This window comes from Lissotriton vulgaris, chromosome 8 (assembly GCF_964263255.1).
Source record: "Lissotriton vulgaris chromosome 8, aLisVul1.2, whole genome shotgun sequence".
Classification (NCBI taxonomy): Eukaryota; Metazoa; Chordata; class Amphibia; order Caudata; family Salamandridae; genus Lissotriton; species Lissotriton vulgaris.
In genome coordinates, this window is record NC_141696.1 from 1,123,591,532 (window position 1) to 1,123,616,820 (window position 25,289).

At 48.8% G+C, this 25,289-nt stretch overlaps 1 protein-coding gene across 1 annotated transcript in view; it reads left to right on the plus strand.

The window, feature by feature from the left end:
- The window catches only part of KPNA3 (karyopherin subunit alpha 3), an 855,988-nt gene that overhangs the window by 450,843 nt on the left and 379,856 nt on the right, over positions 1 to 25,289 (plus strand). The window contains exon 12 of the mRNA XM_086934956.1: positions 5,298 to 5,426. Within this exon, the coding sequence (XP_086791082.1) occupies positions 5,298 to 5,426 (129 nt within the window). The remainder of the gene's footprint in view (positions 1 to 5,297; positions 5,427 to 25,289) is intronic.

Here is a 25,289-nt window from a genome sequence, read left to right on the forward strand (position 1 = left end):
CCGGTTCATGACTAGGTGCAAAGGGTACCATTGAACCTGTGTCCGCAGAACAAACTGGGAAAGGAGTGTACCTCCTCAGCCCCAAAAATGACAGCTCCCTTTGGTTGATTCTAGACATCTGGCCTTTGAACAGGTTCAGCCTCTCTGAGCACTTTCACATGGTCACCCTGAAGGACGTCATCCTGCTGCTCCGCCACAGCAATTGCAGGAACATGATCTTACCCATACTGGGGACTACCCCTGGCTCTTGATAATCACGGTGGAGGTACATATGTTTACCTATTGTATAAGTGATCACTTCCCCTTGTTGATGATGAATTAGGTACTTCTTACGGCCTGGTAGAGTTCCCATTGTTTATTTTACCAGGATGTTATTGTTTTATATTGTTTTATAGTCGCAGTGTCTGTCTAATTCATATTTTAATTGTATGTATTGTGGTACTTTTTTTATGGCTATATATGCCAAATAAAAATATAATAGCAATTTCATGTCTACGCTAAGTCTGAAAGATGCATACTTTCACATCCCAATTCACCCAGCGCCTCACCAGACGTTTGATTTGTGGTAAACTGACAAGGCTAGCAGTTAACGATACCACTATAAATCACTACGGGCCAAGAGTGTTCACCAAGTGCCTATCAGCAATAGTAGTGCATTTGCACAGAACACCATGCATGAGGTAACCTGCATGCTAGTGTGCATTATGGGCAACGGGTGGAGGCACAACAGGTCTTGTGACTCAAACTAGATTGAATTCAAACAAGATGCAAACACCTGGGCCCCACATTAGGTGGCAAGAGTATTCAGACCATATGCATCTACAGAACTACCTGCTTTGAACAGATGGTTACAGGGCAAGTACCATTTTCCATGTGTATTTTATTTTTTAATAAAATTTACCAATGGACACTTTTTTTCAAGAAACGACTGTCCATGGTGCACAAGCAATTCAAGGGATGAAGCTGGCCGTAACAAACATATGCACCCCCATAAAGCTCTTTATTATCTGATTTTAGGTGCATTTTTGCCTCCCACAAATAGGTGGCAGGGCAATATGGCATCGGCATAGAGGCCAAGAGTAACATTTATCATAAAAGTAAATCTATCTCCTCTCTGTGCCATATAAAATAGTAGCCAGTATATTAAATTCTAGAATCTCATTAACTGCAGTTGTACAGCATGAAGCTGTTTTTTTGTTTTTGGTGTGCTCATCAGTCACGTCATTTTCAAAACCAGACTTTGAGGGAAGATGACAGTTTCGTGGCTGAAATGGCAGAGGTAATCCACTTTCCATATCTCTACTACTTCCTGTAAGATCTGGTTGGGCTGTGTTTGCAGTGTTTTGTGTGAATATCCTACTTTTCTTTGTCAGTTTGCTGAGCATCTCCCCCAAAAAAATGAAGCCTCTATTATTTACCAGACTAAAACATTGTCGCAGATAAAGTCCAAGACTGATCAAATGGGAGCCAATTAGCTTGTGAGTAATGGAAAGAGGCCAAGATGGCTTTCATACCATCAGACTGCTCAATTTACATCATCATTGGTAAAATAAATCAAGTGACTTCAGGAGTGTGGAGTTTAATAAAATATCTACTTGTCCATGGGGCAGGTTGCCTCATAAATCTACTTGTCCTGTAACAAAATCCACTTGTCCCTTTGGTGCCATGTAGTGCGCCAACAAATTATGGCAGCAATCTTATTATATAAGAGCTTTGATATAGCCTCTCTGATTATGCCAGGGCTCATACCATAGTAGTGTTTGAATACTTGCAATCCCCTTATGTTGCCTCGTTTCCACAGATCTACATACTGGGGCTGAAGGTAGTGGTAAGCAATAGTTCCAGGGTTAGAATGCCCCTTTGAGTCTGTGCAAACTTGCTAACTTGCTTGTTATAAGGGTTTTCAACAACTCTTCCCTAATCTTTTCCCGTACTGAGAAATGTTGTAAATTTACTTCTGACAATGGCAGACATTAACCTTCTTCCAGAGTTGAAGAAAAAAGTGGTTGGAGGGAAAGTGATCTTGCAAACACCGATTTTCGCATGAGCAAATCTACAAATGCATATTTGCTCATGCTAACATGAAGTTCACAAATATTTTCTAAGAGTATTATTTCTTGTCCTACTTCTGTAAATTCTTGGGAATTCATGAAGGCCTTATAGTGGCACATAATGCAAATACCATGGGTGCACTTTTGAGACATTCTTTAATAATTGGGCCCCTAATTTGGTCTGGCTTTGAGCATGACCTTTAGCATTTATTAAAATTCTGTATCTCTTTAACGGCTGGCTTCACTGCGAGTAGCAGCAATCTGCTCTTTTACTAGGAGCATATCGGCACACAAAGTAGTTTTGTTCAGTGACAGTAACTACTGTGGCAGTGTGCTTTTTTGAGACCAAAAACAATTTTTGCTTTTGCCACTGTTGTTTTTAATGGTGAGGGCCCGACAGCTCCAACAACAATAAGGTTTTACAAAAATCATGCCAAAACAGGTCACTCAGTTACAAAACTAAATAGCTGACCACCAATTTCAGATCTACTGGCTTAGCTAATGGTTGTTGATTTTTGTTTCCCATAATTTTATTGAAACTGGTTACACTGATTTTCCATTATGAATATTTTTGGGAAATAGTAGCATGCATCAACACATGTTACTAAATGATGCTGCAAAGAAGTGGCACCTGAAATGTTATAATAGTTTTTTTCCTGCTTTAATTTTTTATCAACATTTTATTTTGAAAGCAATGAATCATCAATCTTGCTTTCAAGCTTCTGCAAATATTTGCATCAAACCAGAGAGCATTCTGGGAGCATTATACATAGCCCTTCTATTGTTAAACTTTGAAAGCGTGTGTTCACATTTTTATACTGGAACCACGGTCAGTAGTGCAGTCGGAGCGTACAACATTTTCATAGAGCCCTCATCCTAATAAAGGCTTTCAATTAATGAACCATAAATACAAGCTTGAACAGCATTCACATACGGACAACCTTAACTGCAGACAGTGCCCTACCCTGATCCATAATGTGGTACTGCAAACTGGCAGCCAAAGGGTTTGTGCTGAAGGGGTTTACCAAGGACAACATACACATGAAAACTTGTTGTCCTTGACCCCAAACAATATGTCCTGGGTGTCGGGCTATAGGAATTCCACGTCCCTGTGACTTTTTCTCATTGGTAACTAGTTTGGAATCTGTATCCCTCCTCTTTTCACCCCCCCCCCCCCCCCCCCCCCCTTTAGGGGTGTTGCTGGTCTTAACCATAGTACTTGGATTTTGTTTTCTTTTTCCACAGGCAACCAGTTAATTTGCATGGATACATAGATAGCCTGTATACTTTCTCATCAGCCATTTAACATGGCTGTTCGTTGCTTCCTGCTGAGGTGTGTGGCATTAAGGCAAGGCATTATGAGGTATTATCAACTGGACACTAAACTTGCTTTGACTCCCCAAGTGTGTCCTACTTGGGCCATGGTCGCCATCATATATGGACTTCGTTTTACCCAAACTGCAGCAAAGAGGGCAGTCCTGGGTAGTCTCACAAGGAGCCTCTAGTTGTTCCCTACTACGAGGGTGTGTGGTATTCAGAGGCTGAGGGTCCAGGAGAGGGAAATGAAGAACCAAGTAAGTTAATTGATGTTTGTCTGTAGGGAGCTGACCCACCTTATAAGCGGAGTACTGTTCGAAGGCAGTGTAAGTGGCTGGGAAGAGAGAGGGAGGGAGGGAGGGATGAGTGGATTTTATCCAGTCCCTGCGTGATCACGTTCCGGCCCCAGGAATCGCTCTGGTGTTTGTACAGTGGTACGAAGACGCTGCTAAATTCTGGTAAAAGGTGTGCTGAAGATTCTGATGCTTACGAACTAAGAGTTCCCCAGGCAGCAAAAGGTAAGTGTAGGCAACAGCTTTCTTGATAGAGAGATTGTACCTAGTGAGTACTGTGATTCCGATGTGCGCACACCTTGGAAACCCACTAGTACTGATAGATGAGCAGACTCCCAAAATTACTTAACCCCCCCCCCCCCCCCCGGAAAATCTAGAGCTGGTTTATTGTAGTAATTGTAGTACGATTTTCTCACCAGCTCATGATACAGACAGCCTAGACTCCTGAGGTTCTAAGCATAAGCAGTAGTGTATGGTAGTCTGAATATGTACTTTCAGGAAGCGCTATTAGTATAGCGCATTGTTCCACATTTTGTCCGAGTGTTTTGAGAATACATCGTGTGGTATATTTACAGAGCAACATATGAGCATGTCCCTGATGCACATAACTGCATGTAAGCCAGTAGAGAGAGAGAGCGGTTGGGTAGTCAAAATGCTTTTCGGTAACCTAGTTAAATGGATGCCCAGTCTGTTTCTGAACAGCATTAATTTGTCCTTGAAAGTGTTTAAATTGATTGCATTCTGGATTGGAGACCTTTAACTGGGGAGATTTTTCTTAGTTAACATCCTGTTAGGATTTAGATTATTTAAGATTAATGCGTCATAAGCTGTTGAGGTGTTGTATAGCCGTCCTTCTGCAGGTATATGGGGTTACTGCTCTGGAAGGCTTTGTGAACTGGGCAAAGTCAAAATTAATATCTTGCTTCACTAGTAACCAAAGTAGTCTCTTTATTGTGCTTTGCATTTTTGGTACATATGTTCCTTTTGGATGCAATTGTAGGGGAGGTTGGGGGGATGAGGGAGAAGATTCATTTAGAGCGGGATTGAAAGCCAGATTTTTCAAAATGAGTGGAAATGGTGGGTATGTTTTAGGTCTGGCCTAGAGACCACTTTGTTTCACGTTTACCTCATGTAATATAAACATTCATAAATAAAAAATACATACATTTATACATTCACAGGGAGGTTTTGGGACAGCCCTCTTCTCAGTGTTTCTATTCAACTGTCAATCGCATTTTTTTCCTACCCACCTCTGCATACATAATGGAGTAATAGGTCAGCCTTATTCCGCCATTGATTCTCCTGCACAGTGATGGCATTTTGACTTATCCAAATGCACATTTGCCTAAAAAGAATAGCACTTCGGTGTCAAGGCTGTTGAATCAATGCTTTACTTTGTCAATGCCTTTTCCCCTTTAATTCTTCTTTATTTACTTTTCAGTATGTTTTTTTTCTCTTCTTTGTGGCATGTGTATGGCAGTAAAAATGCATTTGCCTGGGAGGGTTTTCAAACATCTGGTATTGAAGATGGCTATCAAATCCACACTGATTTGTCTTGGTAGCAGTCAGTGAGCTCTGAACTGCAAATGGTATGCAATGTGTTTTTTCCTTATGTTATTACTTTCATTATTTGCAGACTGCTGCACTGAGAGCAGTGGGCAACATTGTGACTGGTACAGATGAACAGACACAAGTGGTTTTGAACTGCGATGTCCTGGCGCATTTTCCAAATCTTCTGACTCATCCAAAAGAAAAGATCAATAAGGTAAATGATTCATTGTGCCTTATTATATGGGCAATATCATGCACTTTTTTAAGCCACAGTAGATTCTGGTTAAGCTGAAGTGATCGGTTTAAAAATTCATAGGTGAAGTTCTTGGCAACGATCCCAGATATTTGGTAAAACCACATCAAACCTGCTGTGCTCTACTTGATGTGTTAACATTTTTGTTTCTTAAGAACAGCTTCTAAATATAGTATCTGAAAGAGACACGTTAGTGATAGATTCCTTACCTTAGAATGTCCCCAGGCGTCAGACTGGATCCGGTTTTTTTTGCGTAGCAGTACCCTTGCGCGTCGTGGGCGCTGTGATGACGTCGTCGGAGTACTTAGACGCCGCCTCCGCGTGCTGACGTCAGTTCTTCTTTTTTTCTGCGCCAGCAGCGCAGATCTGGAAAAAGTGGTACCTTAGTCACTTTTTGACTAACTCTTTTTGATCTTTTTGATCCCCCTTTTCGAGTCTTTGACTCCGATCGGTGCCGATAGGGAAATGCCTGGTTTCAAACCCTGTGAAGATTGTGATCGACTGATGTCGGTCACGGATCCTCACCGTCTGTGTCGACCACGACGACAAGGCCTGCCTCGACTGCCGGGCCCTTACTTCGAAAGCTAGACGGGAGCAGTCCCGTAAGCGGCTCGAACTCCGGCAGTTGGCCCCGCGCCGAGAGTGGTCCCGGTCCGGACGGAGGTTCAGGGACCGGTCGCGGGAGCGGAGCCGTCATAGCTCCAGGAGTCGACATCACTCCTCTAAGTCGAAGTCGTCAGGTAAGCACAAGAAGTCGAAGAGATGTCATCGCTCTTCCGACTCCCTCCGATGCTCGCGCGACGCGGCCGGGGGTTCAGGTGGCACCGCCCACGCGGCTCCGTTGGCGTCGCAGGCGTCGCGCCCGGCTTCATACCTTCCGGTCCCTAGGCCTAACGCGACGCCGGGGGAGATCGAGCGGTTCCTCATGGCCATGAGGTCCCTCTCTCCCCCGACGGGTTCTGCGGCGCCTTCGGGCCCAGCGGTCCCGTCTGGGAGTCCTAGCGGGTCGGGGGCTTTGGCCCCGACGCCGTCGGGTGCATCGGCTCTGACGCCGCAGGGCCCCGCAGGATCCGGTTCCGGATCCGGGTCGTCACCGGTGGACTTAACGACCTCCCCGGCGCCGATCCCACAGACACAGTTTGGTGAGTTCACTTTCCATGAACCGGCCCTATCCTTTACTTAACCTGAGTTCCAGGTGATGGGTGATGAGGAGGATTGGGAGGGGTCTGAGGACCCTCTGACACGTGAGTGCCAGTCTTATGAGGACTGGGCAGGTGACCTTGGGGAAGCCAGTGGGTTAGACACTTCACCTGACACTGGCTTTGTCTCCCCTCCTAGCGTGGCTACGGAGGAGGGGACAACCTATAGCGTGGTATTGATGAGGGCAGCCAAGGCCCTGGGCCTTGAGCTCCCCGTCGCGGCCGTGAGGACTAACCTCCTCACTGAGGTCCTTAAACCGCAGTCATGCTCAGCCGAGCCTCTGCTACAGTTTAACGAGGCCTTGACTGACGTTCTTTTGGGCACTTGGTCCAAGCCCGCTATGGGTTCGCCCGTAGATAGGAACGTGACCAGACGCCACCGCCCGGCTCCGGGTGACCCATATTTCCTGTCCACCCACCCCACCCCTGAGAGCCTGGTCATCCAGGCCTCCAATTCCCAAACCGCATTCCAGTTGGCTCCGCCGGACAGGGAATCCAAGAGGTATGAGCAGTATGGCAAAAAAATCTTCTCATCTCTTAGTCTGGGACTGCGGTCTTCCAACACCGCATGCCTCTTGGGCCGCTACACCCACTCCCTGTGGGATACGGTCGCGGAAGTGCTGCCAGAGTGTCCGTTGGAGGTACAGGCCAAACTCGGCCAAGCCCTTGTGGAAGGTCGGGATGCAGCCAGATATTCCATTCGGTGTGGACTGGACACCACCGACTCACTGGGTAGAGCGATGGCAACGACAGTGGCAGTAAGACGCCATGCCTGGTTGAGGTCCGCCAACTTCTCAGCTGATGTCCAGAACACACTTATGGACATGCCGTTCGATGGCCGTCGCCTCTTTGGCGACAAGGCAGACCATGCGCTGGAGCGTTTTAAGGACTCCAGGGCTACGGCCAAGTCCGTGGGTCTCTCGGCCGCACGCCAGCAATCGGCGGATGCGGGCTCTGCAGTGGGACCTGAAGTTTCAGTGGCCCCAGCATCAGGGCAACCTGTCCGACCACGTCCTGATCTTGGAGGGCACTGCGAGACAGCTGCAGTGGTGGCTCACGGACCGCGATTGGGTCAGCGGCAGATCCCTCTCCCTTCCCCAACCGGAGCACGTAGTCGTGACGGATGTGTCCCTCCAGGGCTGGAGAGGCCACATGGGAGAGGCGGAGAGCAGAGGTCTCTGGTGGAGTCCCGGCTCCATATCAACCTTTTGGAGCTGCAGGCGATTCGTCTAGCACTGAAGGCATTCCTCCCCTCTGTCCGAGGGAGTGTAGTGCAGGTGTTCACGGACAACACCACCGCCATGTGGTACTGCAACAAACAGGGCGGGGTGGGGTCGTGGACCCTCTGCCAGGAGCCTCTGCGCCTCTGGCAATGGCTGGAACATCAGGGCGTGACTCTGGTGGTTCAACACCTGGCAGGTTCTCTGAACGCCAGGGCGGACGACCTCAGCCGCCGGTGCATGATGGATCACGAATGGCGTCTGAACTCGGATGTGGCGCAAGGTCTCTTTCTGCAGTGGAGAGAGCCTTGGTTAGATCTATTCGCCACCGAAGAGAAAGTGCAATGTCATCAGTTCTGCGCGTTGGAATTTCCAAGGCGGCGCTCGCTCGGAGACGCTTTTCGTCGCGAGTGGAGTTGCGGTCTGTTGTACGCCTTTCCGCCTATACCACTTCTGCCCAGAGTGCTGAAGAAGATCAAGCGAGACCGGGCCCAAGTCATCCTTGTGGCTCCGGACTGGGCACAAAGGTACTGGTATCCAGAGCTACTCAGTATGTCAGTCAATCCCCCGGTTCGTCTGCCTCTTCAGGAGGACCTTCTGTCTCAGCAGCAGGGGACGGTCCTCCACCCGAACTTGTCCAGTCTCCACCTCTCTGCTTGGAGATTTAGGGGCAACAGTTGAGGCCATTTGACTTGCCTCCTGAAGTCTGTAACTTCATTCTGGGAGCCAGGCGTCCCTCCACAAAGTCGGTATACGCCTGCAGGTGGAACAGATTTGTGGCATGGTGCACAGCAAAGGCTGTGGATCCTCTCTCTGCCCCTCTTTCTGAGGTTCTTCTCTTTCTTCTTTCTCTTGCCCAGCAGGGCTCTGCTCTGGGCACTATCAAGGGCTATCTTTCTGCCCTTTCTGCCTGATCAGCCATCTTTGTTCAAGTCCCCTATTGTAAATAGATTCCTAAAAGGCATCACACACACATTTCCACCTGTTCCGTTTGTGGTGCCTCAGTGGGACTTGAACCTTGTAGTTACATTTCTGATGTGCGCTCCCTTTGAGCCACTTCACAACTGTCCTCTCCGCCTTCTTACACTGAAGACTGCTTTCCTGGTTGCCATCACCTCTGGCAGGAGAGTGAGTGAGCTCCAGGCCCTGTCTTGTACTCCTCCTTTCCTTTCTGTCCATCCGGACAAGGTTGTGTTGCGTACTAAACCATCTTTCCTGCCCAAGGTTGTCACAGCCTTCCACATCGGGCAGTCCATCACCTTGCCAACCTTCTTCCTGCCACCGCACCCCTCTAAAGAGGAAGAGCTGCTCCACCGTCTGGACCCAAAACGTGCGCTCTCATTCTACTTGGATCCAACACGCCAGCTCCGGGTGGATGACCAACTCTTTGTTGGTTATGTGGGCACGAAGAAGGGAAAGGCGGTACACAAGAGGACCATCTCCCGGTGGATCATCTTGTGTATCCAGGCATGCTACTCCTTGGCTAGAAAGGAGCCCCCTGTTGGATTGCGGGCTCACTCCACCCGAGCCACGGCAACAACTGCCCTGGGCCGGGGAGTGCCCTTGCAGGACATTTGCCAGGCAGCTACGTGGGCCTCGCTGCACACGTTTGCAAGACACTATTGCCTGGACAGTCAAGTCCGGAGGGATGGCTTCTTTGGCCTTTCTGTCCTCCAGGACTTTCTGGTGTGATTATTGGTTCGCAGACCCACCACCGGGGTTGGTATTGCTGTGGTATCTATTCTAAGGTAAGAATCTATCACTAACGGGTCTCTTTCAGATGCACAAGTTACTACTTGTGTAACGATCTATCTGTAAGAGACATTAGTTAGTGATAGATTCCTTACCGACCCACCCATCCTCCCCGTTCTGCGAACCTATATCTAGGGTTAAGGTCTTCCCCTTTCAGGGCCCTAGTTTCAATGGCACCAGTGTTGGTTTTTAACACGGCTCAGCGCTTCTGGCGCGAAAAAGCTGTGGCTAAGAACTGACGTCAGCACGCGGAGGCGGCGTCTAAGTACTCCGACGTCATCACGGCGCCCACGATGCCGACGACGGACGCGGAGCTGCAGACGACGCCTACCGACGCGCAAGGGTACTGCTACGCAAAAAAAATTCCGGATCCAGTCTGACGCCTGGGGATATTCTAAGGTTAGGAATCTATCACTAACTAATGTCTCTTACAGATATATCGTTACACAAGTAGTAACTTGTGCATTCCTTTAACATGCTATACTCTTTGGGATTTCTTCTAAAGTGTACACAAAGTTGTATGAGCTCTTCAACCATTGCTGCACAATGTATCAACATGCTTGTAAATTTTGAAATGCTCTGAAACCCCCAATGCCCTTGTTCATGCCATATAAAACCTCAAATAAGTAAACATGGTTATTATCAACAAGGGAAACGATATCACTGCTTTTAAACTAGTAATTATATTTATATTATGTTGAACGAAGTTTATTTGAATTTCAATATTCTTATATTTCTGTGCCAGTTCTCCTGACAAATATTTCCAGTTTTAGGATAGGAGTACTGCTATTCACACCTCAGAAGTGAATCTCTAAGGTGTTTGAGACTCCTCATCCCATGCCCCCAAGCTTCCCAGTGCAATTTTCTGACCGCAAAGTGACAAGTTGGCAGCTTTCTTTCTGCTTTGTTTTCAGTTTTCTTTCAATAAAGCAACATCTGTACATCTCTAATTATGAAGGTTCTGACTGGTGCTGACTTATTTTTTCAGAAAAATAGCAGCTAGGTGAAGATAGAGCTGTCGATAAACAGCCTTCTTCAGTGACCATTCTACTTAGGATGTCTGAGAGATGCTTATTCATTCTTTCGTTAGGTTGTTGGTTCTGAGGTGCTGCAATTTTTACTACACCAAACCTGTACTGAGGTGCTTTGTACTATTCAAAGCGGCATGTTCCATGACCTCAGTGCAAATCCTTCAAGGTGTGCAATTCATCCTTTCGAAACTATTGACAAACCTGAAAATAAATGTGCGCACATTGTGTGGCTGTAAATATCCATGCTTAGCATATTGCTGTCCAAATCCAATTGCTGTCACCTAGTTTTGGGCTTGGATATTCTCAAGTCACCATATCTGGTGTAGCTCCTCTCCTTTATGTATATTGTACATGAACATCAACTTCATATTATGTCAAAAAACCTAAATGGGCGGCAGGAAAAATTATATCGCCTCTCACAAGGTTCTGAAATGTTGTATCTGGTGCACAAAATTCCTAGTCCAAGCGACTGAGTGGTACTACTGTGAAACAAATAAAAATAGAAGAACAAATGTGGCGGTGCACCCATAAGAAAAAAGTCCAAATCTTCCAAATTCTTATATCTTCTTTAATTTTCTTCTGACATGCATTAATACATATTCACAGAAAAGGTATGCCTCAGCCAAAGCAGTTGTTAAAAAAACGAACTTCAGGGCTTTTCAGTCCCGTAATTCTTATATTTCCAGCTGAGCGACTACCCTGACCAAATTCGTGTTTTCACAGCCCTGAAGAAGTCTCGGAGCAATTCTCCTTAACGCGATGAAACGCGTGTCGGCTGGCTTGTTCGCCGTTCATTGAGTCTGGCAAGGAATTAAAAGACCTGCACTAAATTAAGGGGTTATAGGGCTTATCCCCTTGCCTAGTTTGCTCCATACACACCACTTTGCAGAATTGTACCACATTGCGTATATGAGTTGAGGGCCTGGAATAATCCCTGACCTAAAAACCCTTCTCTCAAGTATATTTCCCTTATATTTCCATTAGTCCCGCAATTGTGACAAATCTGGTGAATAATATCGTTACAATTTCAGTTCTTGGGATATTTCATCCGCATATCGATCTTATTTTCTATCATCGATCATTATAGTCGCACACTGGTTGCATTTATATATTACAGGTCAGTTGTACCCTATCTTGACACCCAAATCTGTCTTGCAAAGTAACAAACATTTCACATCTTGTTCAATCTGAGATTGAAAATAAGTTTGATATGGGGCTGAAATTAACTTCATAGTAGATTAGGTTTTTTCTTTTTCATCCGGTTCTGATATATTCAGAGAGGGCGCGAGTTCTTCCTGGGTTGGAACATGTTTCTTCTGATCCAATTCCCTTGCTTTGGATACCACCATCAGGCTGGTTCCTTTGACTTTTCAACATGTGAATACCCTCAGTAGCACTGAAAACGGTGTTCAACTACCTTGGCATCTAGAAGCTTCACACCCCTCGGGGGCTTTTATTCTTCCATAGCCAAAGAAAACTAATCTCACGTGGGTGATCAAACAGGCACCCATCCAAAATTGACTTGCTGCAATTCTAAATACCCATGGGCAGACCACCACAATATTTGCCTGTTCCCCAACCATGACAGAACCTCCTGTGCCTTGCCTCCAATATACAAAATCTGAGGTACCGAAGTGAACAGCGTTGGGCACACTGGAAGATGTAGCAACCACCCACCTTGGACCCCTCAGACTCTGTCGGTGAGAAGATCCCTTTGGCATTGAAGAGGAGGGCAGCGCTGGCCTGTCTGGTCTCCCAACTGTGCAGACCACACCCAGTATAGACATTGCCTCTTTTATCACACCGGCGTACAAGGAGATTGAGATGTTGAGATGAATAGTCGTCTTTGCACCAGGACCATGCACAGGATCTTGAGTATGCCATTGAGCCAGAATGCCCATACCACCAAGCTATGGTCACAAAAGAAGTATCAAGCCAAGGTAAATCACCACTCATGTGGGAGATGAGCCCCAAGCATAACAATACTAACTCAAGGGTCGCTGCCAACTTTGGTCTCGAGTGGGCTATATGGAAAAAGCTTCCAATCTGAGCAAGCCACCACTCAAGGGAGTCAAGCCCCATAAACCGGCAAGCCCAAGCTGTGCCAAGGAGCATCAGTCTCCCCCAAAAGCAAGCTACAAATTGGCTCTGCCTGTGCATAAGACTGTATTCAGTGAACCTTTTCTTGACACACTCACCTTCATATGCACCAAAGACTGAGTCGAACTCAAAGCTTCAGTCAACAGTCTGAGCCAAGTTTGTGAATGCTCCAATCTTCGAAAGACTGCAGCAGGAGCTTGATGCCTGAAAGAAGTGCCTGTTAATTTACTCCTTCCCACGAGCCAGCACCAAAGAGGTAGAAAGACTGCTACTACTCTTCTTCCTGTTTCACAGAGACTACCACTACCTCCACCGCCACCTCCTCAACTACCACACGTATGCACACCATCCCCTATTTTCTCCCTCAGAGTCGCTCGAGCTGTCCTCCTTATTGTACTTAAAGCTAGGCAATCTAGGACCCACTGATAATTCCTAGGATTATTATAATGTAGACCCCTTCACCTAAACCTCGCAAGTTGAATGACTGCGATCAGTACCCTTTAAAAGTGTCACACCCTTGAATACACCACAGCTTATCATAAGTTCAATGAAAGGGCTGCAGCAGGGCTGCAACTTTCCACAAGTTGAAGATGCATGTTACCCACAAAGAAGACAACTTCTTTGTGGAGACACACTCAAAATCAGAACACACCATCCAGTTTATGCCATCATTGAAGAGCATACTGAAGTCTACTATTTGTAATCTCAAGGAACATGTTAAATAGCGTGTAATGATGCAAAAGGTCATAAAAGTTCAACCCTTCCCCTAGTGACTTTGTGTACATAAAGGTCCAGGTTCGAGGCATGTGGGCTGCTGAATTCATATCTGTGCATAGATCGCCGCCTAGTGTTGGGTCCGGATGATTGCACATTGTTGTCCTGGAAGAGTCTTCGAAGTATCACGAGATAGGTGGCTCCTCCCCTGGACTACAGTGCACATGGGCATCGCCTCCATCCCCAGATTGTTTTTTTCCGCCATTGGGTTCGGATGTGCTTCGGTTCCCTCTGACGGAATCGATAGTTGTTTAACTTTCCTAACTTGAGACCAAAAGGTCTTTAGGACTCGCGTTGGTATTGTCCATCGTTCGGGTTGGTTTATTCATCGGCTCCGAACACTTGCTGCCCTTCCGCGTGCTGTCTGCGCGGACGGGCCTACACGACGCTCCAGACTACTTCAACATGGAACGAACTCCGTTTAAGAGGTGCCCGGTGTGTGCCTCTAAGTATTCACACCTCGACGTGCACCCAGTGTGCAACAGATGCTTGTCGCCGGACCACGACGAGGCCAGGTGTATGGCCTGCTCCAAGTTCCGGTCGAAGAAGACTCTCAAGCTACGTCGGGCCGCGAGACTGCAGGCCCAGTTATCGGCACCCCCTCCAGCCAACATCTTTGAAGAAGACGTTGAAGACGACACCGTCCTACAGGTTTCGGACTCTGACCCAGCGTCGGACGATGAGAACTACGACGCGGGAGATGAAGAGTTCGAGGAAGTTGTCGAGGAGGTAGGGGACGACGACGGGGCCATTGCCACCGTGGAGGATAGCTCGGAAGAGGAGCATCCTCATATTGACTCTGGGGCCGAACCCCAGCATAAGGCCCAGGTCGAGGGATCGCCTTTGGGCCTTACCCAAGACCTCAATACTCGTCCCACGGCCCCGCCTCCGGGCCCGGCCACGGACATTAGCGATGCGCCACTCCCGGTACAGAAACCGAAAGTGAAGCCATCAGGGTCCGCACCATCCATATCGAAACCGAAAGTGAAAGTCGCACTGGTGGGACCAAAGGCTCCAGAGGCCTCGGCGCCGAAGAAGTCCAAAATGGCCGCCGAGATCAAGAGCCCCGCCAAAATGGCCGACCCGAAGACCCCGGTGTCGAAGCCGAAGGCGAAGACGCCCGACGCGGCTGCATCGGCGCCGAAGATGGTCGACGCTCTGAAGAGCCGCGTCGACGCCAAGAAGGTCGATGACCTGAAAAAAGCCTCGAAGAAGCGTCAGGACGACCCCAAAGCTCTGGCTGCGCCGATCCCGGTCGACAAAGCCAAGGGCGGTGATGTGTCGGCTCCAAGGACCGTGCCTTTGATCACCGACCCGAATCAGGACTCGGAGGACTCGCTCGAGACGGTCCAACCCTCACCGTCCTTTACCAAGAAGGTCACGGAGTCCCTTCAACGTATTCGGAAGGAAGCAGTGGCTCCCGAACCGAAGGATGTGGCGCCAAAGCCTCCACAGAAACCGGCGAAGGCGCAGACGCCGATCCACTTAACGCTGCCGCCAAAAACGACGCCGAAGGCTTTCGCTCCGAAACATGGGGCTGGGGTGCCCTTGAAGCTGGTGTCCACGCCTAAAGCATCTCTGGTGGTGCCGAAGCCTCGGCTCCAGCCACTCGCGGACGAAGAGCGTCGAGAGGTTGTCATCGACGCCAACACAGGCAAACTCTCTCTCCTTAAGAGAAAAATCACACCAGAGCCAGTGTTGGAACATTTTCGTATTCCACTCAAAAAGAAGTTGGACTCTGCGGGTACTTCTGCCCCTATGGAGCCTGCATCTCCACAAGGTCTGGAACTCTCACCCACTCACTCTAACGCTGGGGAGGGTGACGGAGACGAGGAGGAGGAGTACAATTATCCAGCGTACTCTGATCCAGAGGAAGTCAATGAGCCATGGTCTGCTGGAGGCGACCCTGAGGAGCCTCACTCAGGACACGAGCCGCAGCTTTTTGCTGCAAAAACTTCTCCAACAGAGGACTCTGCAGCCTTCAACGCTCTAATTGAGAGAGCTGCGGCCAATCACGATGTCGACCTCCATGCGGACCCAGTGGATGTCGATTTTCTGTTTGACACTTTCTCGGTGGCTGAAAAGACTGTCAAGACATTGCCAATGCTCAAGGGAGTGCTAAAGCACGCGCCAGAGGTTTTCAGGGAGCCCACCCGGGCGCGAGCCATCAATCCTCGTATTGACAAAAAATACAAGGCAGCACCCACTGATCCAACGTACATCAAAGGACACTTGCCACTGGACTCTTTGGTTGTATCCAACGCACGCAAGCGGGCAAACTCGCAGACCACGGGTGATGCTCCTCCCCCAGACAAAGAATCGAAGATCTTTGAAGCCTCAGGAAAACTTATTGCTGCGCAGGCAGCTAATATTTGGCGCATTTCAAACACGCAAGCCCTACTTGCACGCTACGATAGGGCACACTATGACACCCTAGAAACCCTACTACAGCACTTACCTGATCAGTACAAAGAGGGAGCTAAAATGTTAATTCAGGAGGGGAAGCTTATCACCAACGCTTCCATTAAGTGCGCACTGGACGTGGCTGATACCGCCTCCAGAGCTATAAACACTAGCGTGCTACTGCGTAGGCATGCATGGCTTAGGATATCAGGCTTTAAACCAGACATACAGACAACCATCTTAAACCAAACAGTTAATCCAGACCACCTGTTTGGGCCAGAAGTGAATGCAACCCTCGAAAAAATGAAAAAAGACACTGACACTGCTAAGTCTATGGGGGCCCTACAGTCCCAGCAGTTTCGGGGTGTCTCCTTTCGCCGCTCCACTAACAGAGGCACCTCAAGGGGTCAGGCATCACAATCCACGCAATACTATAAAAGCAACACCCAGACCTCATACACCAACAAGGGTAGAGTTGGTTACCGGGGCAACAACGTCAAAGGCAGAGGACGTGGAAATAACAGCTCCAGGTCCTCCACCGCCAACAAACAGTGACGCCTTGTCACTGCCCCCCGACCACACAACACCAGTCGGGGGGAAACTCCAGCAGTTCCTGCCCGCGTGAAAGTCCATCACCACGGACAGGTAGGTCAAATCTCTTATCCAATACGGTTACTGTCTGGAACTCACTTCCACTCCACCAAACATACCTCCAAGAACCCGTCCTATGTCCGGCGAGCACTTGCACTTGTTGCAGCAGGAGGTCCAAGTCATGCTGCAAAAAGGGGCAATAGAGCTCGTTCCACTGCAAGAAAGGGGAACAGGGGTTTACTCTCTGTTCTTTCTAATCCCCAAAAAGGATGGATCCCTCAGGCCCATCCTGGACCTCAGGCCCCTCAACTGGTACATTCTGTCAGAACATTTCCATATGCTCACGTTGCAGCAGGTTCTCCCTCTGCTTCGGCAGGGGGAATTCCTGGCTACTCTGGATCTCAAGGATGCATACTTTCACATTCCCCTGCATCCTTCACACAGAAAGTACCTCAGGTTCACAATTCAAGACCAGCACTACCAGTTCAGGGTTCTGCCTTTCGAAGTCACCACAGCGCCCAGGGTCTTTACAAAGTGCCTGGCGACTGTGGCGGCGCATCTAAGACGCCAGAACATCCACGTCTACCCCTATCTGGACGACTGGCTCATTCAGGCAACGTCGGAACAACAGTCCCGCACCATTCATCTCCTGCACGATCTGGGATTCTCACTGAATTACCCAAAATCCCATCTCCAGCCCGCCCACATACGGCAGTATCTGGGCGCGACAATAAACACTCTGGCAGCCACTGCGCAGCCAAATTCAGTGAGAGTCGCCAGTATTCAGACGCTGATCCAACGATTCAGACCTCAGCACTCGCTTCCAGCGAAGGTGTTTATGCAGTTGATAGGCATGATGGCCTCCTGCATCTCCATTGTCCCGCACGCGAGGTTACATATGCGTCCGCTCCAGGAGTGCCTAGCACGTCAGTGGACTCAGGCTCACGGGCAACTAACAGACCTAGTGTTGGTGAGCGGTCGGGCGTACAACTCTCTGCATTGGTGGAATCCACAAAACCTTTGCAAGGGCCGACCGTTCCAAGAGCCTGTGCCACAGATTATCCTGACGACGGACGCTTCTCTCCAGGGATGGGGAGCGCATGTACTCCACTACACTGTGCAGGGACTATGGACACTACAGCAAAGGAAGATGCACATCAATGTATTGGAACTGATGGCGATCTTCATGGCCTTAAAGGCATTCAAAGTACATCTGTGCAACAAGGTCGTGTTGATCCGGACGGACAACATGACGGCCATGTACTACATTCAGAAACAGGGGGGCACACACTCTCCGCAGCTGTCTCATCTGGCTCAGAGCATGTGGAAGTGGGCCATTCAAAGGAACATTTTCCTGATGGCAGAACATCTCCCAGGCAAAGACAATCAGATGGCGGACCTGCTCAGCAGGCACAGCCACCAAATGCACGAGTGGGAGATACATCCATCAGTACTCCAACCGTACTTCCAAAGGCGGGGTCATCCAGAGATAGACCTGTTCGCCACAAGGGAGAACGCAAAATGCCAAAGCTTCGCCGCCAGGTTCCCACACCCGCAATCGCAGGGCAATGCGATATGGATGAACTGGTCAGGCAGATTTGCATACGCTTTTTCCCCAGCACATCTGATACCGCTGGTGGCGCGCAAGCTCAGGCAGCACTCGATGACTCTCATCCTGGTTGCTCCAATGTGGGCTCGCCAACCATGGTACACCACGTTTCTGGAACTTTCCGTGGTACCGCATCAAAGGCTTCATCTCACACCCAGCCTTCTGACGCAGAGCCATGGCGACATTCAGCACCCAGATCCGCAACAGCTCGACCTGGCGATCTGGCTCCTGAAGTCCTAGAGTTTGGCTACCTCAATCTTCCCCCCGATTGCATGGACATCATTCGGGAGGCAAGAAAGCCCACTACTAGAGCATGTTATGCGGCTAAATGGAAGCGGTTTGTCATTTATTGTACAAACCACGACATTGACCCGCTGGATGCTTCCATTCAGAACATCATATGTTACCTGTTCCATCTGTACCAATGCAATTTGGCGTATTCTTCCATCCGCATTCACCTGTCTGCGAAGGCCGCATACCTCCAGAATAGGCAACACCTATCACTTTTCAAGGTTCCTGCTATCAAGGCATTTCTGGAAGGACTCAAAAGGGTCATTCCACCACGGACACCACCAGCTCCAGAATGGAACCTCAATGTGGTTCTTACAAGGCTGATGGGTCCTCCTTTCGAGCCACTACACTCTTGTGAGCTTCAGTTTCTGACTTGGAAAGTGGCTTTCTTAGTAGCAATTACATCGCTTAGGAGGGTTAGTGAGTTGCAGGCCCTCACCATCCAAGAACCATTTTTCCAAGTCCATGCTAACAGGGTGGTGCTCCGCACTAACCCTAAATTTCTACCCAAGGTTGTATCTCAATTCCACATAAACCAGACAATTGAGTTGCCAGTGTTTTTTCAAAACCCTGAGTCGCTGGCGGAGCGGATGCTCCACACCCTCGACGTTAAAAGAGCCCTAATGTACTACGTTGACAGGACAAAGGATTTTCGAAAAACTAAGCAGCTTTTCGTTGCCTTTGCATCACACCACAAGGGTAACGCTATTTCCAAAGCTGGTATCGCTAGGTGGATCGTGAAATGTATTCAGATCTGTTACGCTAAGGCTAAACGCACTCTTACAATTCCACCAAGAGCCCACTCCACCAGAAAGTTGGGGGCCTCTATGGCTTTCCTTGGGAACATTCCCTTAGAGGATATATGTAGAGCAGCCACATGGTCTACCACACATACATTTACTAAACATTACTGTGTAGACGTGCACTCTAAACAGCAGGCAGCTGTGGGTCAGGCTGTTCTCAAAACACTTTTCCAAACCGCTGCAGCTGGCACGGGCGGCCGCCAATAATAGGAGGACTGCTATGTATTCTATGCACAGATATGAATTCAGCAGCCCACATGCCTCGAACTGCAAATGCTACTTACCAGTATGCATCTGTTCTTGGCATGTAGGGCTGCTGACATTCATATCGCCCGCCCTCCTCCCCGGCGCCTGTAGCAGCTGCAGTGTTCATGTATATGCTCATGGCATGGTCATCACTCACATAGTTCACTCCATCTCGTCCAATGGCTAAAAACAATCTGGGGATGGAGGCGATGCCCATGCGCACTGTAGTCCAGGGGAGGAGCCACCTATCTCGTGATACTTCGAAGACTCTTCCAGGACAACAATGTGCAATCATCCGGACCCAACACTAGGCGGCGATCTATGCACAGATATGAATGTCAGCAGCCCTACATGCCAAGAACAGATGCATACTGGTAAGTAGCATTTGCAGTACCACCTACATTCTTAATAGACTGCAAGTGCCACTCTACCCAAGCCACTGGTGTTGCTCCTCTGCCGTAGAAGGAGAGTGAAAAGATAGATGCAGTGAGCAAGAGGGTTACAGTTGGGGCAGGAGTTCATTGGTGCATAGCCAGTTCCATGGCACTCCTTTGCCGATAGGAGATGACAGAGGAGTCTAATAAAAGGGGGATAAAGTAGTGTCTGAGAGCACGATCATCTCCAAGACCAGTATTTGTTGTGCCTGGAAACAGCCTCTATATACATTAATGTGAGTGTCATCCTTGGGTGCCATGCCTGGTTCTTAATCTCCGGATTCAAGCCTACGTTCCAGCAGCATCACCTCAACCTCCCGGTTAGACCAGGAGCACCTCTTCAGGCCACAGGTTAATGAGTAGCTGGAGAAAATAAAGATCCAGAGACAGCGAAAGCTATGGGGGTGTTGAAAACACCATACTAGGGCCCTTTTGTGAAGAGCTACCCTGAGGGGGGAGGAGCGGTTGCTGGAGCAAAAACATCCTTTCTGATTGAGGCTTCTAACTGCAGATTCCTCACCTTTCGAATACTTTCATAAGAATCAGACTGGATCTGGACACTTTTAAGCAGTACCCCTGCACACCGTCAGGGGGTGCCATGCAGATCCACACTGCTGCCTTTCCGCTCTGTTAATGACATGCAAGGCCAATAAAGGCACCTCTCCTGCACGCGGACATCAGTTTCTTTCTTTCTGTGCCACCAGATGTGGTTCTCGAGCTACCTCTCATCTCTTGCAAGATCCATTTAACTCAGTTTTACACAGTGCGTAAGGGAAATGTCACCTCCCAAGGAAACAAGTTTTAACATTGTAAGGACATTTGCAAGCAAATGTCTGACAGTCCACATCAGGTTTGCCTGTGGTGGCTAGGGTGGGGCTTGACTCTTGAGATGTGCAGTGAATGTGTGTTGATGAATCTGAAGGCCATTCGTGAATGTGAGGTGAAGCTATGCATTACCAAGCATCAGAAGACTCTGCATTGAGATCCGTCCACATCCAAAAGTCAGTCTCTGTCCTGATCTCAGTCCAGAATTCGGTCCAGAGGTTGATCGTCTTCGTGCTCCAAATCTTGTGGTAAGTTAAAGAAAAAACATAAACAATCCAAACAATACTCCCTTCCTGCCACTCTTGTTCAGATGAGAATGCGCGAGTGCTTTGCTATGCCTCCAGCTGCCGATGTCTAAGTCAATCCCGCAACTTGTCCTGGCACAGCGTTTCTGGAGCTGTCGCCAACACCAAGGCAATTCCAAGAGTTCTGTTAGGTCTTTAGATCCCTTCTGACCCCCTCTGGAGCACCTGCAGGCCCCAACATTGCTGTGACTTCCTCCATCAGGCATACCGCTGGCAGGTTCTACCTCAGATCCAGTTGCACCCTCTGACATGGTTACTGGACTTCTAGCAGCATCTTTACCAACTCTACTTATGGCTTCATGCTGGTTCCTTGCACGTCAACACCTACTCAAAGGCTGAAGGACTAGGCGCAACCCATTGTGCGCTTTGACTTTGAGTCAGCCCCACTCCTAATTCGACCAACGCCATGCTTGATGTCCATCGAACCACAACCTTTGCCCATTCCATCATAGCCACTTAGCGTCTTATAGTTTGATGCGGGTCATAAATTTGAACAATCCCACCATGAAGAAAACTAGTATGAAAACCACCAGGATGCCAGCTTCATTGACAATTTTCCTTACACCAGTGCAGTCTCAGCTCCAGGCTCTGCCACTGAGGAAAGTGCCTCCATCATTATTGTTATGCAGAGAGATACCCAACCCAAGCTCTCGATCTCCAGCTCCCCCACCTTGTTGGCTTTTTAATGAGGCACTCACTGACACCCATTGAGGGGCCTGGGCCAAACCTTGCTCAGGTCCTCTGGTGAATCGCCAGTTTGCGTGGCATCATCGTCCTGCCCCCTGCCGCCACACTTTTCTGACTCTGCACCTCTTCCCAAGAGTTTGGTGGTACCAGCTTCCACCAATCAGACAAACCAAAATGCCTTCCTTATTCCCAGATAGAGAATATAGCAGAGTACAGGCCTCTGGGAAATGACAACTTTCTTCCACAATTCTGTCTCTTTGGTTTGTCAATGCCTGTTGCCTTTTGGGCAACTATTCTCACACACTTGTATTCTGCAGCTCAAGTTCTCCCAAGTGTCCTTGAGGTCCTACCTCCTCTACTGACCCAGGCCATACAAAATGGCAGTGATGATACTAAATTTACCATTGGTTGTGGCCTGGATATAACTGATTCCATTGAGCGGGCCATTGGCAATAGTGTTGCTATCAATTGTCACTCCAAGTTGCAATCTACTGGTTTGTCGTGCAGTGCTCAAGTTGCCCCATCTGGACATGCCCCTTGAAAGGATTCTCCTTTGGGGTCAAAGCAGGCTCTGCTCTGGAGCATTTCAAAGACAGCACGGCCTGTCTGCTCTGCCACGCCTGTGAGAAAGTGACATCTTTCTTATGTTATGCCCCCACTTTTTGCTGAATTGCTGGTGTGCTTTAACCGAGTGTGCCCTGGGTTCCTGCCAACCAGGTACCCAGGGCCAGTGTTCCTGCCCTAAAACTGTGTTGAAACTAAAACCCAATTGGCATCTCTGGCCACATGTCAGTCCCTGGTAAATGGTAACCTAGTTACCCAGGGCATTGTGACCAGAGAAGACCCCTAAGCGCTGCAGCACTTGGGGGCCCTGTACCCTGACACACACACACTGCCTTTGCAGGCGAGTGTCCTGGTGCAGAACTAAAACGAGTCGACATGACACACATCCCTGTGTGCCATGCTCACAAACCCACTGCCCTGGCATACATCAGTCACCCCTTTAGCTGGGTGTACTATGCCAGAGGTGTTGGCACAGGTGCATGAGCCTTGTGCCCCTACAGTACCCAGGGCCATTCCTGGGCACTTTAAGTGGAGTGATGCCATTAAGAGTACATGTGCTGGGAGGCTGTCATTACGACTCCACAGCACCATGATGGCTACTCTGAAGACTGAGAAGTTTGGTATCAAACTTCTCAGCACATTAAACCCACACTGATGCCAGTGTGGGATTGAATGCCAAATGCACTGCAGAGGGCATCTTAGAGAGGCCCCCTGAAACCTAACCAACTCCCAGTGTCCTGACTGCATGGCTACCAAGGCTGCCACCACCAGACCTGTTTCTATACCCTGAGTTGATAGCGTGCTGCTTTCTGGGGCCTGAAACAATGCCCATCCTGGGACGAGGTGTCAAGCCTCCTCCCCCAGGATGGGCAGGGGAAGCCTCAAAGGCATTCTGCCTTTTGTGACCTTCCCCAGGCCAATTGCTGTACTTCGCAACTGCCCCCCACCGGTTCTGACCCCCACTCTGGTGGGAAGACAGGCGGGAAACCCTAGGTGAGGAAATGGGGTGTGCTAGTCTGTGCCAACTCAACCCCTCAGGTGGGAGAGGTGAGGTGAAACACAACGCCATGCTCCGGCCATCTTGAGGATGGGGGAGCCCTTCCCAATCAGAGATAGGCTCCTGCCCCCCTCCCACAGGAGAGGAGCAGGATTGGGGGTATACTCACCCCAGGGCCGGGACCCTGACCTTGCCTACGTGTAACACCTCTAAATTTAGTATTTAGGGGCACCCTGAACCTTCCTCAGATCCCGATTTGAAAATAAGAAGACCTGCCGTGCAGTTGCGAACAAGAGGACAAAGACCACAAGGAAGTCCCCCTGGCAACTGTGACCCGGAATCCAGTGCCAAAAGACCCTTCTCGACAATCCTGACGCCTGCAGGCTCACAACCAGGGACACCTCCAACCACGACCAGCTGAGGGTAAGATTTCCTGACATCCAAAGACACCCCGGCGCACCACTGCCCCTTGTGCCCAACTCCTGGGTGTCTACCTATCCTCCAAGATCCTAACTTACCTCTCGAAGTGGTGGTCGCACCTGAAGAATCTCCGCCTGAGTCTGCAGCCTTTGTTTAACTTTCGAGTCTCCCATTGAATAACATTGAGCGCCTGACGGCTCAAAAGCACCCTGCATCCAGCTGCCCGGGTGCCCCTGGTAGTGCAATCTGTCTTAATCTACTTCCCCATTTGCCCTGAGCAAGTGACCAGGAGTCCAACTCCCACAACCGTGTGGCCTGCTTGCGAGCAGCCACCAACCAAAGGCCCCTGCGTCCCATAGAATAACATTGGGCCTACTACCGTGGAACCCGGCTGCCCCTGTTCTGCCGAGGGTGTAACAACTGTGCCTACCTGACCCTGGGAGACACCCGAGTCTAATCCCAGAACCATAATTCTGCCAGTCGAGTATTTACCCAGAAGCTGATAACTCACTTTTCTTCCATAGGATAACATTGACTGGTTTCACTTGGAAATTCTTCTAAGTGTGGAGTTTTGAAACTTTAAAATATTCATCTAAAATCAGCCGAACAACGAATTCCGATTTACTCACCTGTTATAAGGAGAGAACCCAGTGCTGTATCTTTTAGCCCAGCACTTAACCTGAAAAAGAACTAAAACTGTGATGTACTGTAAACTCAATTTTCCTCCATACGAATCCATTGTCTGGTTTTCACCAGAAAAGTTTCTAAGTGTCGATTTTCAAAAACTACAAATATTCCTCAAAAATCGCCTGTATGATTTAAACTTATTCTTTCAATTGTTTACAGGAGATACACCAGTGCTGGATCCTGGATCCAACACTGAGTAAAAAAAGTAACAATAACATTATTTACCTGCTAAGTGAATTTCCTCCTGTAGGAGAACATTGGTGATTCTATGTGAAAAAGTTTCAAAGTGTCAACTTTTAAAATATAATAATGTTCCTTAAAAATCACTACTGTAACCAAAACGCTTTTACTTAATTGTTTACAGGAGATGTCCCATGACTGAATCTAGGATCCAGTCCTGTGGTTAGAAAAGTAATCTATAAAGTTACTAATTGCATTTAATTAGAAATTCCCATTGAGCTCAATATAACATTGTGTTTGAAATTGCGTTGCCTATTGCAACAACTGTAACTATTGTAATCCAAAAGTCTATTGCCGGGGCCGTGGTTTGGACGCCGGAGAAGATGTCCGCCTAAGCCTTTCTCTCCTCCCGTGGCGCCGATCTTTAAAGTATTATTGGTGCTCTCCTGCGACTACCGACTATTCCAATTGATGCATTGAGGTGGGGGAACACATCAAGAGCCTGACGGTGGTCTCCGAACATTAGGGTCGCTGCATGGAAGCCTAAATGACGACCGACTGCTGTGGCCGCATGGTCTCGGACACGGGACTCTGCCCGCACCGCTGACCTACCAGGGCACTCCCTCAACCTATCTGTGTGACCGCTGGACGCCCGCGACCCTCACTGCTGACCCGCGCACACACTAGGTGCCACTTAAGGGGATAA